The sequence below is a fragment of the Culex pipiens genome, chromosome 3 (genome assembly GCF_016801865.2).
Source record: "Culex pipiens pallens isolate TS chromosome 3, TS_CPP_V2, whole genome shotgun sequence".
In the NCBI taxonomy this organism is placed as follows: Eukaryota; Metazoa; Arthropoda; class Insecta; order Diptera; family Culicidae; genus Culex; species Culex pipiens.
The window spans coordinates 99,961,572-99,979,063 of NC_068939.1; the positions used below are offsets into that span (position 1 = coordinate 99,961,572).

General features: G+C 44.1%; 1 protein-coding gene across 4 annotated transcripts in view; it reads right to left on the minus strand.

Moving 5' to 3' along the window:
- The window catches only part of LOC120421937 (semaphorin-1A), an 89,489-nt gene that overhangs the window by 6,271 nt on the left and 65,726 nt on the right, over positions 1-17,492 (minus strand). For 2 of the 4 annotated variants that reach the window (XR_005606048.2, XM_039585246.2), the window contains exons 2-3: positions 8,817-8,863; positions 1,475-2,006 (exon numbers count right to left, since the gene is read on the minus strand). Coding sequence is in view for 3 of the 4 variants with exons in the window: in XM_039585246.2 (XP_039441180.1) it covers positions 1,475-1,640 (166 nt within the window). In the remaining variant the exon portion in view is untranslated. Of the gene's footprint in view, positions 1-1,474; positions 2,007-8,816; positions 8,864-11,138; positions 11,637-17,492 lie in introns of those variants that run through there. The other 2 variants (XM_039585244.2, XM_039585245.2) reach the window with 2 other exon arrangements.

Consider the following 17,492-nt stretch of genomic DNA (forward strand, 5'->3'; position numbering starts at 1 on the left):
ATACTTTTGCATTGCCACTTCCGAGTGGCTGATTTGGTGATTTTTTACACTTGAATTGAATGTCAATGTAATAATTGACATGAGACAATATTTTTTACGATTTTAAGTTAATACAACATCAACAATACTTTTCTCAAAAGACAAACATTGGTTCAAGCCTCAGCTCATATCTACGCAAATCTGTCCTGGTTATCCACAATTTGCATAGGTAAAGTCCCACCAGGGCGGCGATGAGACTAAACAAGCAATCTCCGTTTACTTTGTCATGTGTGAAAAAACGCAGATTTCCGTCATTATCATTTTTTCATCACACCTGCATCGGGGGGTCGGCCTGAACCGGTGTCGGTGTGAGAAGAAGTCTCAACCTTCTTCGCGGCAGAACCTTTGCATATTCAATTAGCCATTAGTGTTGTTATCTATGGCATGGGGCGGGGCCCACCACCTCCCTCTGGCCCACATTCGTGAGAGATAACCAACAACATCCAAGCTTGCGTAGAATTCATCGCACCATCAGAATGATAAGTAGGCATTGCATAACTCTTGGCAAAGCCATCTACGATCTCAGAGCTGAAGCGCGCGCGCGCTCTGAACGTCTTCAAGGCCGGAAGCTATGATCACCTCGCGGCTTGCTGCGATAAGATGGCCCCCACACCTGAGGAAATCAGCACTTCAAATTTATTTGATAAGCTTTTTTGCACAGCACACAGGGAGTGGCACGGCGTTTATCTTTGCACTTGACGCTGGTTTTGTCGTTCCGTGAAATTTGCACTCAAATTGCAACGACGGATAGAGATAAGCGATCGGCGCAAAACTTGACCGCGGCGTGTTTACTTTTGGCACCTGACACTCGCGAATCGATGAATGGTGCGGTCTTGACTTTGCGCGTTTGGACTGTTGAAGAAAGGTTGAAGTCGTTGAGGAGAGTTTGTTTGTGTTTGCAAGAGTGTTCCGTAAGGTAAACATTGGCGCATTGTTGTTAGCTTAAGGCGTGTATTGGACCTTCGTTTGAGTTTTAAACGAAGTCGAATTCTGGAGTTTTTTTTGAAAAGGACCAATAAGCTATTGTCTTTCATATGTTTATTGGTCCTTTTCAAAAAAAACTCAAGAATTGATCTCTGTTGCTTTTGTCTTTAAATGTGAAGAAGAGCAAAATTTGAAGTAAGGATCAAATTGCAAAACTTCAGACCGGGAAGCCCTACAAAGCCAGCTTGCAATGTTCTGAACGGAAGTGTCTCAAACCATAAGGCAATCTTCAGATCGTCACCGATGATCGGAAGTGGCTCGAGAGATCAGGGTATGCAATAAAAATTATTAACAAAACAAAAGGTATCGAATGTCACCACTTTAAGCCACACGACCACTTCCCGTTGCGAGTGAAGGGAAGATTTATGAGGGTCCTCCCTACTTTCGCTCTCAAAAAAGAAGGGAGGATTTCCCTCTTGATATTTATTAGCGTGTAGCATCATCCACTTACCGTATGTAATGTATGACTTGGTCAGGACATCTGGCGTCCAACCGAAGATCCTATCTAAGCAGCAGCTAACTAACACTATCAGGACGATCGAGAAGCGGCTCAGGTGCACCTCGGGTCTCCTCCTCCTCAGCATGACGCTGCAGGTTCTGCTGCTGGTTGATTCCATTGTGGCTCAACTTCCCTGTATTTTTTACGACTCAGCTATTCGGTTACTTGGCTTTCGGGGGCACTTTTTCGGAGCACAGGTTGCACTCGCGTCGCGTTACACTTGGTGCATTTTCAGCAGTTTAATTGACTATTTGTAAATATAGCTATATTTCTCTGAATATCTTGGAATCGCTCGGGGCGACCACGCTGCGTCTAATGATGTACGGCCAAGAGTGACGTGTTGGACATTTTGCTAACAGGCTCCACGCGATCACTGTTAATTGCCGGTAACCTGATCGCTACCGTCGAGCTACTCGTTGTTGGTGCACTTCTTGGTGTAGATCAGCACCGCCCGAACGCATCATTTTCCCGCTTGGTTCACGACCTGTAAGCAACGAGACAGAGAAGAAAATAAAGATACATTATTTCTACGACCAATTAGCAATTTTCGCCGCGGGCTGCCCAATTTGGGTGTTGTGTCGTAGATTTACGACCGAATCAATAGTTATTACGCTTTTTATGGTGGGGCATTAGTTAAAAGATCGACGACGATCAGCTTCGGCTTGGACTTGATCTAGTAGGCTGAGAATCGAGCACGAGAATCCATTATCCTTGATTGCGGTGCTCACGGCCATCTACGCTTTTTTGTTATTTTATTGAACGTGCGATTTCGGCGAGTGGCCTGCTATGATCGCTTTTGTTTTAAACAACTCGCAATTAATTTATTACCGAAAGCTTTTAGCAGTTGCTGCTAAAAGTGACTAGTGATTGTCGTTCCCCATTATCTTGTAATTCTTGTTAGGGAAGTCGTACACATAAAGAAGATTTAAAAATTCAATTCTTCGTTAGACAGCGAGTTCAACATGACCCTCCTCTTAATTTTCCGTTCGATGAGCTCAAACAACAAAAAGGGGTTAAGTCTCCTGACACTATCAAATTTACATACAATAATTCAAACCCCAGTTTGCACCATTCTCATCGTAACTCATCATGACCCCTGCGTTCTCGTTCCGAGGGGCACCCATTTCTTTGAACCCGGACAGACACGGCCGTCGCCGGTGTGCACCAGCAAGTGCAGCCGAAGCTAATCCCCATTGTAATAAACATTAATATCAAATTTTACATTCTAATTAAAAATGCACTTCCCCTGCCAACAACTTTACGGTGCCAAAGGGGCTAACGTGTCGGGAATACCCTAGTTTAGGCGCCCCTTTCGCTCCCTTGTTTCTGGATGTTATTTATATTTCTATGCTCTTTCTTTCTCTCTCGAATGCATAATCTAGTGATTCGATACACACAACTATAAGCATGTTGAACCTTGTGTTTTTTGTGAGTTGGAACGATTTCCCCCTTGGATGGGTTTTGGACACAAGCTCTCGTGAATGAATTAGACCCTTTGACTTGTTTTGGGTGCTCGAGAAGTGCCACTTTCGCCCAAGCACTACGTCGCAGAACAAGTAAAACAAACTAGTGGAATAAACACATGAATAATGTATTGCCAAGTGCTCAATCACTCATTAATTTTACATGTCAACACAGTTGAAAATGTAAGCAGATTTGAATGACTCATCTCATTTTAAAGAATCATCTTTGCGGTTAACGTGGCTTAGTAGGGCTGCCACTTGATTGTTTAGACCTTTTGGAAGTTTAATGATTACTGACGTTCACAATTTTTTTCAGTGTTTCTCATTATTGAAATACTTAAATTGTTATTCTATGCTAAATCATCTCAAATTACCAAAAACCGTTCGATAAAGCACTCCAAACAGTACAATTAACCCTGAACCCCTCGACAAAATATCGAGTTTCGTGTACACTTTCGTCAAACGCTTCCCTTCAAGAACCGCAGGAGGTGACGATGTCAAACGCAGTAAGCTGCTGCTGCACCCTAAAAGTGCATTATGCAAACGCTCGCTCACACAGCAAGCCAAGACCAACAAAGCGAGTTGCATGTCTGGAAGGAAGGCAAAGCGCACAGCCTGCTTCGTGCCAACATGTAATGTTATAAAAATTGTAACTTCTATTTCACGGTCGAGTTGTGCACCACGTGAGAGTGACACATGTCTTTATATGGGGATTAGGATGTAACAAAAATGACTTTTTGGCGGGCATTCAGGGGTTTGTTCCGGTGAGCATACTGAGCTTAAATCCCAAATATGAGCTTGATTGGACGTAACAGGAGCTGGCGCTCCGCTCTTCAATTTTAAATGGGATTTAACCCGTAAAAAAAGATTTTTTCAAAAATGTCACTTTTTGAGGCATTTTGGCCACTAATGCGTTTACCAAAAACATCACTGGCGTGTAGGCCAGATCCTTGCGCATCTTTTGGTATATATAACATTGAAGTTTGGAGCATTCTGGAGCTCGGTACAGACCTTCGAAGTTTGGCATTTTTTCGAAAAATCGGTCCCAGCAAAATCAAATGGCGTCTCGGGCGTCGCGAGGTGCGACGCATATCTTTTTTGCCGGGGCCGATTTTTCGAAAAAATGCCAAACTTCGAAGGTCTGTACCGAGCTCCAGAATGCCATTTAAAATTGATGAGCGGAGCGCCAGCTCCTGTTACGTCCAATCAAGCTCATATTTGGGATTTAGGCTCAGTATGCCCACCGGAACAAACCCCTGAATGCCCACCAAAAAGTCATTTTTGTTACACTCTAATGGGGATGAAAGAGTTACAGTTCTTGTCACCTGCACTTCGGGCTACTTGGATCCACCGTCCAACAAGCTTCGAGCCAGTTGACTCGTAGGTCACTAAGCTCGTTACAAGCGTCGGTTTCGAAGGGGGTGATTATGTGTTTACAACAAAACCATGGCAAGCTGCGATTTCCCAATTCTAGCGGGTATGATCAACACGTGCCCGGTGGGTTAGCGGTTTCCGGAGACAAGGTTTCACCGAAAGTTGCTTGGATTTCGATGCTCGACCACGTTTAGTCCTCCTCCAAAGCACAACCGCAAAGTAAACCTTCCGCGCCGAGGAACGCCTCTTTATGCCGCGAAAGATGCATATCTATGCGAGGTGAAAACTGAAACCGTGTGGCTTGATCTATTTGCCACACTCGGGCATTGTCGGACGGCGACTACTTCCAAGGAAGATCTAATCGGGCGAACCACACTCGAGCACCTTTTATGGTACGTACAGTGAAGGGACCAAACCGCCCAGAAGGCACCGGTACTGCCTCCATTAGGCAGTAATTACAATATTTGGCCCTAGTATACGAATTTAAAAGCTTTCGTCGTTGTTGGCGGCCCGTAAGTGTTGTTCCTTTTTCCTGGTTGGCTCTTCCGCGTGTACCCTGACAAATGTGCGCCTTTTCAAAAAGCCCTCACTTTAGTGAAATGGTGGCAGACTTAGTAAATCACCGTCTTCATCTCAGTAGGCTTTGTAAAACCCGGAGATGGTAGACTCGATTTAAAGCGGAGATCCAAATTTGTCAAAGCCTACTTTTTGTGCATTCCCAGGCCTGATTGGCCCCAAGATGCCACAAGTGCCCCTCCGCGATGTTTCAACCATGCTTTCGAGTGTTTGTTTGGCTTTGGACGCGAATCTGCTCTCGTTACCGCCCCCGCCCGATCGGAAAAAGATAAAAGTGCCCCGCCCCAGTGAACGAGCGCTAATGGTACTGCGACGTGGAGAAATGGTCCACCTCGGTTCCGGGGTTTCTTTTGGCGGGTGATTTTCGCCTGCAGTTTGGCGTGAAATGATGGTTACGTCAACAACAATATATTTTCGAGCGTCGTCCGCAAACGCCCCGAACCTACGTGAATTAGGGGGCGCTAATGGTGAAATTAGGGGGGAATAGGGCGCGGGACGCGTCAGGCAAAGCCATCAGATATAGGGGGAGTTGCGGAGCGGTGTGCGGGTGAGCAATAATAATGATGAATGTATGAAACTATAAAGGGGCTATAAAAAGCGAAAAATTGAAGTTAATGATTTATGTATGTACGCTAGTGTAATGTATTTTTCCTTTTCGTACACCTTTCCACACGCAGACTTGTTGATTGAAGTAACGGCTGTCCGTGAGGAAGTGAGTGGTTGATGCGCCCCCTTAAACACCTTATCTTAATTAAACTTCCTTTGGGCGACCAAATAAGCCAACCGAATTCTGACGGTGAGAATCGTAAAAAGTGGCGTACGGTAGTGCCATCTAAAGTACCAACTGCAATAAAATAGCGTGTTTACTTTTTTGAGTGCTTGCGTAAGGTGGGTCCGAAATTAAACGAAGATTGTTGGACTTATCCGCCATGGCCAAATCTGGCAATAAATTTCTGTCCGTGAAAATTGAAAGAACTAGGTTAATCAGAGTAAAACTTCATAAAAAGGGGAGAAACTTAGTGTGTAAAATCACGCTCTCTTCAACTTCGATGAAACACCGTCATTAAACAGTGGCGCCACCAAAAACAGAGCGACATTAGATTGAACTACGCAACTGTCACTCGGTTGATCATATTTAGTAAAGAATCTTTGCTAACAGATTAATCGATTACGACTAATCCAAAATCCACGATAACACTAAAAGTAATCCGCACCTTGCTAGGTGTGACAAAACGTTAAGTGCTAACACTTCAATAATAATACAGAAGCCCTACAACGGCTTTAGTACGAAGACACACGGAACTTTCGGCCAGCATGCTCGATATGCATAGCGCCGGGCTCAAATTACGCCACGGAAAACATGAGCATGTCCACCGAGAGCGCTAAAATTAGTCCTTTCGCTCTGTAGCCTACGTTGTAAGCAAGACACGGACTGACCTTCGAAGGGAACATGGCGCGCGCGCAGGCCCGTACACGTCAAAATACCTTCCCCTACCCTACAGATTGTCCGTCACGCGGTCACGGATTATCGGTAATTTCCAATCGAGAAGCCAGTGCACGGCGGCTGATAGGAGCAAAAGTCATGACCATTGAACACATTACCGGGCCTAGCTTCAACCCCGCCAGGTCCAAGCAGGCCATGTGACACGCCGAGCGGGATTACTACATGGCCTGGTCAGTATGTACCTACATGAGTGGAAATTCAAAAAACTTCGAGTGACATCGCCTACTTTAGCTGTCAGCGCGACGTCAATTTCGTCAAAGGGCGCCATAGAGTAACGCTGAAGACGAACCACTCTTTTCGAAATTGCCTGTGAAAATGTCTCAAAGCCTTTAATTTAGGTAATTTTATAACTGTTTTAGTATTGTTACTTCATGTTGCCGGTGGCTCAAAAAAAAAAACGCACAGTTATTAAAAGATGAAGAAAACAACATCAGCATATCTGCAACGTCATTTGAATGCAAATGAGGACGTTTTGAGGGCGAAATGGACAGAATACCCAACTACAAACCTCTACTAGAGGGAACCCGCCCCGTTTGTTATTGGCTTTTGTTTTATTTTTTTTCTATTAAGTTTGTTTATGCATTATTCTACGAATGTTGTGACTCCCCATATTAGCATAAAAGGGTACCGCGCACGCGGAGGGGAGAGAAAACCTAGAGCAATATTTATTCACCAAACTGCGTGATGATTTCAATATTAGTTTCACTTGTCGCCACGGCAAGTCGTTTTGACAGCTAAACAGGTGCAGCCCCCCGTTAAACTATCTGTCACGCCATCTGTATTGTGTGCATGGTAATGAAGCTTCAAATTCAAGGTGAGCTCCCCGATGTGGTGGTCGTCCGAAGAGATCACGGGGCTATAAAACGCCTCTAATGAGCCACCAGAAAATTGTGAATGAGCCTATCATCATTCGGTGTTGTGTTTTTCAGTGTCACTGTCAAGCCTGCTGCGATGGGCGCGTGTGAAAAAGCGACGCTTTTTTCAACTTTTATGGTGCCCGTTTTCAATTGTGTTTGATGACATAATTAGCACAATGTACTGTTGTTTAATTTGCGTATAATTGTTGCTTGTGGTGCCGCTAGAAACAGTTAAATTTTTTGTTTGTTCGAAAGGCGCTAGTTTAAAAATAGTAGCGGATTAGAATGGATTTTTCTGTGAATGGACGTGACGTCAATGGTGCAGTTAAATGCGCCGCTTGCGATCAAACTCGTGCGAGCTGAGCTGAAATTTTGAGTCTTTGCCAATAGTTATTCATTGTATTACGAAAGAAGAAAGGAATGCATTTTGTCTAGATCTTTATTACAAGAGATGCAATCGATTTTTCGGCACTTTGAATTCGTCAATGCAGGTTAACGATATTGTCGACAAGATTTGTTTCAGTGTGAACTGTCAAATGAAGCAAACTTGTTAAGGGGAAACCGGACGGTATCCAAAAATTGCGTCGATTTTCACCTTGTAAAAGGGGAATTCTGTATTAGTTTAAGTTTAAAAGAACAACATGTGCCTTCTCCTACAAAAAACTTAAACTACCCCTTCGATAAGGTGCAAACACAATGAAGATAATCACGCTGTTAACGCCGAAGCGCGATCAGTGATTGAGTTTTCATGTTTTGTTCCCACTTTGCACGCCCCCTTCGTGAGATCATCAACGCGGTGCAGCCCGCGTCATGTATAGTAAAATTTCAAATCTATTAGTACCGCGCGCCATGTGCGTTCTTGAACTTAATCTTCCCAAAGTGTTTTTAGGGGGCTTACAAAACGACCCGTTCTTTCAAGGCTCAATCAAAGCGGCTGGCATTTTGAAAGAGCACGAGTCTTAGGGCTGAATAATGAAACTAAATTGTTCGGCTTAGCACATCGAAAATGACGAGAAAAAAAAGTGCCAACGAGCAAGTGCGAATAATGAAGCGAAATTTGTTTATAAATTACCCAACCGTCGATAATTAGGCATAATGAAGCGACCATTGGCAGCCGCTACACGTCTAATTATATTGTTACATCTGAATCGAGTTGGCGGCAAAAACAAAGGGTAGAAACCATCAAGGTAATGAGAAAAAGGTGAGCTTACCCAAATCGATGGTGTTGTAACGAAATCATCCAAAGTTGAACGATGATGAACGGTTTGGAAAAACAACCTAATTTCAATGAGACTAATAACTAATAACACTCGAAAAAGTTCGGTCGGTTGCAAGCTGATATCTTAATTGACCTCACAGATTGAATTTTCGATGTTTCCATCGCTTGATCCGCTTTATTGCCGCAATCACGACTCTCGAGCAAACTATTTTTCGGGGTGTGAATCAGAACCAAGAGATAAAAGCTCATATATATGACCTATATTCAAACACGATACCGATATCTGGCCCGATAAACTCACTTGTGTTGGAAAAATGGATGCTGTCCGCTGTGCTCTGGATCCGAAATCTGGAAGAAACATAGAGAATAAAACTGTTAGTCGAACGTGCTTGGAATGACGATGAGGCGTCTATAACTTAAGAAGTCGTGTTAAGCTAAACCCCGAAAACACGCAACGGGGACAACATATTTCTGTTTGTCCCCTTAATGTTTTATGAAATGTGAACCCTGGTCCTTTTGCTGTGTGTTTACTTCAGAGTGGAAGAATATTTACTGCCATGCCATAATCGTATTTCGGGCTTTCGTGCAACTTTATTACGTTTAAGGATAAACAGCGTGCGTTCATCATGGCCGTCTTCGATTGGGACGACCCTGCCCTTGACGCACCTGGATCGTCGCAGCAGGCAGGTGGTTGCGCGATTCCACATCAAGCTGCGTTTGGTAGCGTTTGTTCTGAATGCACTGGGAAAAATCGACTCGTAACATTGACGTCATATTATGTTTGAGGAAATTAGGAATTTAATGTTTCAAAGCCACAAAACCACACTGAGTCACGAAGCTTATCATAAATAATAGGGATGAGGAATTTCGCCGAAGGTTTCCCCGCGATGAAGTGAGTCACACTCATGGGGCTACCTCCACGAGTTTGCGAAAACAAAATTGAACCTGGCACACGCCACACGTTCTGGAAATTAGCAGTTGACATCTGCCCGTTCAGCTTTCGTTCTCGCTGGAAAGCTGCACCCAACATAAGTGGTGTGCCGTTTGGAGGGTGAAGCTGTACGATGCTCAAACTGATGATGATGGCTATCTCTTGTAGTATGGTTCCGTAAAGGTGTGGCGCGTCGATGTGCGTAATTCGATATTTTGGTCGCGTGCCTGCACTTATCTGATCGTTGTCGTTGTTGTTCTGCAAGTATGCTGCACCTTTCGAGTTTGTTCTTTCTTTGAAGTGTTCTTGACAGCGCAAATGCGCGAAAATTATGGAGCAAAGGGGAATCTCGATACGACTAACAATCGCGTTTCCAACTGGCGGGAACCGTACTGGTTCATATATCTCACATCGTGTCCGCGACCACAAAACACGCAATCCAACAGAATTCTTGAGATACCATTCAACCCTTGGTACTGCTGCAAGGGCCGTCCCCACAAACCACTTTAATTACGAATTTGATGGCGGCAATTGGAGCGCACTCAAGTGCGCGCGACGTTCAAGCCGCAATTGTAACAGCTTAATCATTCAATTAATACCTTTGCCACATCGAAAGGGGGTCTCCGCGAGTAGCCGGTACAGCTGCGGTTGCGGACAGCCGGATTCACATCGGTTCCAGCAAATAGATGTTTGGTGGATAGAGAGAGCAAAAAATCCGCCATCCCAGCTCGGTAGTTGCTCTAGAAACACATAAAACGTCGAACGTTCACTTCCGGAAATTGCCACTTTTGCAAAGATGAATACCAAGTTTCCCTCGCGCGGCACCCCTCCTCGCCGGGTACTTTCTAAAAGCCACACCGATTATGAGAAACCATCACGCAGCTTGAACCCGGGGAGTAGTGAGTGCATGGTGGGAAGTTGTCTCTTCATAATTCATACTAAGGCGTTTTACAAATGGCGCGCGAGCGCGCACTTAGCAGGCCTGGCAAGTCGTCGACGCAGAGTCAGACAGACAGCAGGCTTTGCCAGAGATTTGAAGCGCATGTTTTCCTGCCTACTGTTTGTTATGACTGCAACGTGAGTGTAAAGTGTGTCAAAACGCATGTTTGCTTTGATGGGCCTCGCTTGTCGCGTGCCACGGCCGCCATCTTTGTCGCTAAGAAAGTGTGCGCGAAATGTGTTTCCACTTCCATTTCGCGCGGTGTCAACTTTGTTTGTTTGTTTTTTTGCAGTCACCAAAATCTTGTGAGGCATTTTTGACAAACTTTAGTGAAATTTTCTAGTTTGTTACAGTTACTGTGTTAAACTTATTTTCTTCGTAAGATTTGATGTAACTAGATAACAACCAACAAATGTACTCAATATAGAATAAGCGTGTGTTTTTGACAGCAAAATACATACTTAACTAAAATTATTCATATTCCAGATGTTTTTTCAGGCATTAAAGGATTATTTGAGAAATAAAAGTTGTTTTACATGGATTTGCGTTGATATTTTGAACATTAAGCTTTTTATATCTTTTTAACTCACAGCCCGTTCCATCCACGCAAGTGCGTAAATCCTTGCTCGGAACCCTGCTCACCGCGGTGTAAACGAACTGATTTATTACCGCAAATTGAGTTAAACCACCATTATATCACTCAGTCACTTGTCGGCTTCAAGTACCGCACCAGAGGGCATCAGACCAATTACCTTTCCTAATACAAAAATCACTTTCGCGCGCACCCGTTCCGGTCGTTACACGCTGGAGCGCGTCGTAATCGCGACACGTACGCCGCGCAATTTGTTCATCACTCGCAGTAGGCCGTGCTCGCGTATGACGCGTAGTGCTTATCTTCGCACTTAAACCGCCCGCTAAGGTCACTTGGATCAAAAGTTGAAGGCACCCACGATCCGATGTTGGTGGATAAATTGAGACGCGCTTGCTTGGATCAACCGGGAGGCGGTAATTTTTTGGTGGTCACCTCGAAGGGGATTGTATTTCCGACCAAAACAAAGCAAAAAACGTCAGTTTTAAAATCAATCAACACTGATGGGGATCTGACCGTCCGAGAGTTCAAGATTTCGAGGGCGATCGCGCGCGCGGGAAAAAACAACTCCGCGCTGTCTATTGTCACCCGGCTGAGCTAGCACTGAACCACCGCTTGACCGCGACTCGCGCTCGCGGCACGGAGAAATCGGTTTGGCAGTCAAGGCAAAACCTGATCGCTCAATGGGTAGAACTGTAGAGTCATATGAGACAGAATTTGAATAAATCCCCCGCGAACGATCGAACGTAGTGGTGCAGGTGGCGAAGGTGGCCTCTTACGCGAACGGTTTAGAACATTTCAAGAGCAGAACAGGTTTTGGCCGCGGCTAACATGTACGCAAATTTGCTTGGAATCATAGATGAGTTTTCTAGACTGGTTGCGAATATGTCAAAGTGACAAAAGAATCTGTCAAAACAATACACGTTCCAACAAAATCACTCATATTTTCTAAACATTTAAGAAGCTCATTGGACAAGTTATGACGATAAATTTTGATTCATAGTGTTGTCAAACTGTTTTGGATGTCTTGGACACCAGTCTATGGTGTTTTGTTCAAATATACGGCCGAACAAATCGCAAAATGTACGCCTTCAATCACTTGACTTATCTCATCTGGCAATTATTTCAAACACACATATCGTACATGATCCGTGAGGGGGGTAGGCGGTCGGAGAGGACGCGGGAGTTTTACAACTTGCCGCGGGAATGGACAACAATGTTTGCCCGAACGAGTTTAGCGCGGTGTTACGGTGTTTATATAGCTCGAAACTCGAGCCGTTTCGAGCAAAGAATGGCAAGGGTTCTTAAGGCACTCGATGTTTGGCAGATTAAATTTTGCAAAAAGCACTTTTCGCACACTTGAAGGCGTTGTTCGTAAAAATACCGTGAAACCATGGTTGTTCGACATCAGGGGACCCCCCTTGAAGTCGCTGTCAAACTGTCGCGGTTTTGCTGTACCTCGAACGCCAGATCTGCATTTTCCAGCAAAGCGCGCAAACTCCGCAAAAATCCAAGTAGCCGCGGTGGTGCGCACCGCTTGTGTACTACAAAACGTGCCAATCGAGCAGCGCACGTCGCAGAGTCGTCGTATATTGTAATTTATTTGAAAAATTCCTACCAACAAGGTTAACCGGTTCTGGCAGGATCAAATGTTGCGATGTAACAGGTAGAGCGGGAGTTATTCACATATGCGGGAGTAGGTGAAGCAAAATCTCGGCTTGGACTTTGCTCAGCGCTGACCGTGATCGATGTAAATACACAATAAATTATTGTGAAGCTTAATATGTGTGCATAACAGGTACTTACTTGGACTATGGGACGAATTGTGGCGTTTCTGCGGTGTGAACTCTACACGATTTACAATATTTGATTTTAAAATCAAAGTAGGCTAAAAATTGTGCATCCAACCGTTACGCTTTCGAGATCCAAACAGACTACTGTGATCAAAATACTTCAAGTTCGATAGTATTGCGCCTTTCAATGAAAAGTGAATTGCTCTCATTTAATCTACGACGCAAAAACTGCGCGAGACACCCTCCAGCTCCGCGAGACGCGGTGTCACCAGCCCAGAAAGGCGTTCGAATCGATTAGGAGGGAGTGCGCGGCCAAGATTGGGTGCCGATAGAGGTTTTGCATAAGTGCAAAGCTTTGAAAGCAATTACGTGGAACCTGTTACAAGTTTCCGCGCGTGGTCGAAACCTTCAATCACGGCCAGAACTGGAACCGCTCCCGCTTTGTTCTCGGAAACGACCACGCGATTAGTGCGGGGTCCTTTAATAATACGAATTAGAAATTCATATACATGGCCTGAAGAAACGTGCAAGGCGGGAGGAGAACTGCACTGGAACGAACCCTGTTTGGAGCGATGGATGACAAATATCGCGAGCGGAGCGTTCCCAGCGGTTCTCGTGTAGGCGCGCAAGAAACCACAGCTCTCAATCCCATCATAACTGGAGTATCGGCGAAGAATCGATTGACAAACGTCCCGCAGAACTGGTTAATTACTAATCCCCGGGGTTGTCTCCCAGCAGATATACGATCCCGCAGAGTGTCGTTACACAACCACGTCACCCGATCCGCCCAAGCCCGGGTTCGGTTCTCGACTGGAGACACCGTGTCTCGCTTGTTGCCTGCCCGTGTCGTGTGGGACACCGGATGACGCTGATTATTCATTTCTGCGCGATTAGTTTTAATCCAACTGCGCAAAAAGTGTCAATTGATAAATGAAAGCTCTTTGCGACGCTTCGCGTCGGACGTCAGCTTTGACCTACAAGTGACCACGCCATCTTTTGACGGGAACCGGTACCTGCCGCGCCGAGAGTGCGGACCGGTTCCTGACGAGAGATCTCTCTCCGGATCGCAAGTGCTAATCGAGAAATTAAAAGTGAGAGTGTGTGCAACATGGAGTTAAACTTTCTGTGCAGTTGCTGTGAAGGTTTCCATGGCACTTCGAAAAGTTTAACTCCATGTTGCACGCACACACTCTCACTTTTAATTTCTCGATACACTGTCGGCGCGTTTCCCTCCCCAAATCGATGATGAAGAATGAATAATTCATCGCGGGTCACCTTCCAGCCCCCCTGCCGAGTATGTCACTTAACAAATTGGCAACAGCAAAAAAAAAAAAAGATTAAGAAGTGTTCATCACCGCTGATGGATTGTTGATCGTGCGAAGTTTGAGCTAAACCGCCCCAGCGAGCAGAGCGCCCTCAAGTGGTAGATTACATCGAGTGTTTATGTGTGCGACTTAAATACTTCCTCATACTCAACATGAAAAAGTTTCGCAGAATCAGCACGCCTGATTGATTACTGGCAGGTTTTTTGCTAATCCAAAACAAAGTTATCACGCTCTGGCAGCAGTGTGACAGAGCGGCATGTTCCAGCAGGCAGATTAAACCAAGCTGATAGAGCCGCGGCGGAGTTCTCAAGTGTAAACGACAGGGTCATTCGTCTTGTGTGACGGGTTCTTCGTTGGGCTTTGAGCGGCAAGTCGTGCGAACACATTATTGTTATTTTAGGACAAATTATAGTCGCTGGTTTGATTTGAACTTGTGATGTTCCGAGATTAAATTCGTACATTAGATTTTATATCAAATTTTCTAGATTTTTGGCGCCATTTTGAATCATTTTGCCAGTTCAGTGACTAGGTTCGAGATGGCGACAGTGAGCAATCGCGATAATAAAATATTCCTGTCCGATAGTCTGTGCGCCATTGCCATAAAAGTTTAATTTGGAAAATCAATTAAAATCTGTTCTAGGACGCAGGCTTACTGCGCACATACTAAATAATCACGTTTAAAGCATTAAATTTTACTCTAAGCGTGTGCGCAGTAAAACCACAAGAGAAGGAAATAAACTGGCCTCCGGACGGGTTTTTGGGGTCGGTAGTACCGTGAGTTCTTGAGCGATGTTTTGATTTGTTTCTGCTAATGTGAGGCGTAAACACAGCGAGTTGCTACTAGTTAAACGGGTACCTTCAATCAACTTGAACCGGTTTAGTAAATGCCAACCGGGTTGAGTTTGTAAATAGTTTCTTAGAAATATGTTCATCAAAAACTATCCTTGAACTCTAATTTGTCTATGCTAATCAACGAACATAATCAATCAAAAGAAGAAATACTTTACTAATACGCCCAAATTAGAGAACTCTGACATAAATGATTTAACACATAAATGATGTAACATTCGGAAATATTTCCGAATGTTACATCATTTATGATGTAACACATTTGCACGTCATTAAACAATTAAATTGAAATGCAATTTAATGTAAATTTGCGACAAATTATACGTAAAAACATGATTTTACGTGTGATTCAACCGTTTACGTCGAATCTCAAGTTTACATCAACTGAGATTACATGCGATTCATTTTTTCCGTGTCGAGTAAATTCACATATTTTTTTCTGTGTAGGTTTAATGAAAGGGCCTCATTCAACAAAGCAAGACCATGGTGACGACTTTGGCAGCAATTCTTTCCTGTGGGTGTATCCAAATGGCAGACTAAAAGTATGGTTTTAAATTAAAAAAAAAAACTGTTAAATTCGATCAAATAATGCATAAATCAATGAAACCATAGACTAGGACTTGACAAAACAGGTCTATATTAAGAAAGCTTCAAAATCTAGAAGGTTCACATACATTTCATTCAATCCTCTGCTGGGTGTAGCATCAACAGGCATCGGCAACACTTTGAAATTCCTCGCAATGCATTTCGCACTGTTTTCCCCCCGCGAAACTGTTCGGTAAGAGAATTAAATAATTCGAACCTATTGGAAGTAATTGCTCGCTGCAGCATGAAACTGATCCACCTTCTTACCTTTCCAGGCCAGACCTCGAGCCCGGCCTAACCTCAAACTCGCCACCGAGTGAAAATGCAATCATTTCATTCAATTAACATCCGCTATATCAATAACAATTTCTGCGCCACCGACCGCTATTGTGTTGGCCTACAAATAGAGAGTGAAATCAAAAAGATTGGCCGAGAAGAGCGCGAAAAGATCTCAGTACTTTGAACGGGGTTGCGCCGCGCCAAAAACTGTATCGATTAAATAATAGGAAAATTGCAGGATAATAGTTTCTGGTGGTGAGGTCCGGGAATAGGATACAGGGGGAACAGTTCATATATTGCGGGTTTATGCTTTCGGGAGCGAACCCCTGTGGTGTTCATTTTTGGTGGTGCACATTTATAGAATTGAGCAGACACGTAAACATGACATGTTGATATTGCATTTTTGATCGACAGAAATATTGGTAGGGGTTCTTTTAAGTAGGTACTTGATAGCGAGTGACATTTATTTAAATAGAAAAAAAATCTTGTCCTACACACAAAAAAATATTTGCGAATGTTACATCATTTATGATGTAACACTTTTGCACGTCATTTAACATTTAAATTTAAATGCAATTTGATGTAAATTTGAAACAAATTATACGTAAAAACATGATTTTACGTGCGATTCAACCGTTTACGTCGAATCTCACGTTTACATCAACTGAGTTTACATGTAATTCATTTTTTACGTGCCGAGTAAATTCACATATTTTTTTCTGTGTATAACTTGTTTCGGGATACTATGGAGAATTTTGTTTATACCCTTAAAAAACGGGAATTGAAAAAAAAAGAAATCTTTCAAACCATTGTAAATAATATTCGAGAATGAGATAAACATGATTTCAAACCGGGATGGTCGTATCACCTGCTCAGAGCGAATCCAAGATCCCCAACCAATAACTTCGCACCAGCTTTGTTATTTTTCCACCATGCGTGAGAACCTAATACCCTTGCAACGGTATAAACAGCAGTAGGTGACCTCCTTCGCAACGGCTGGGAACCATTTTCCTCCAGATGTCACCGTTCCATCAACCATCTCGCGGCAATCGGTAGCCGCAACTCTACATAGTCGCGCAAAACGCGTAAAACATGGCTTAATTATACTACAACAAACCAAACGGACGCCGCCTCCTTCGCTCTCTTTCAGCAACGCAAACCCTGCTTGGACCACTCATTCAGCAACATGTGCCGAGGTTGGTGACAAGAAAACGGGCTGCTGCGATTGGGAGTGCGCGCGGGAATCAACGCGCGTTAAATCTGCACTTCCACATGCATGCAAGTCGTCGCTGTAGTAGGCCATCCAACGGTTATTTCTGCAACAGAGAACAACCATGGCTAGCTACCACGAAAATTGGCCACTGGACAGATAAAAGCGATGCATCGCGTACGGCGAAAGAGAAACTTTCTGCGAAAAAGTGCATCGCTGCAGCAGCCATGAATGGAGAAAATGAAGCTTAATTATAGAGAGCGTTGCGATCGCCGCGCGGGGACAATTCGGAAGAGGTTAACGGTATTCTCCCCTTGGTCATTGCTTTCCGCTGACTGATTGTTCGATTGTGCTCCTCTAGTTAGGGGGCCGCTTTTCCGGCAAAACGACGTTTCCACACTTTGTCCACCCGCTAATAGATGGTGCGAATGTCACTTGCCTTTCACCATTTAAGTTGACCGGTGGTCTGAAATAGT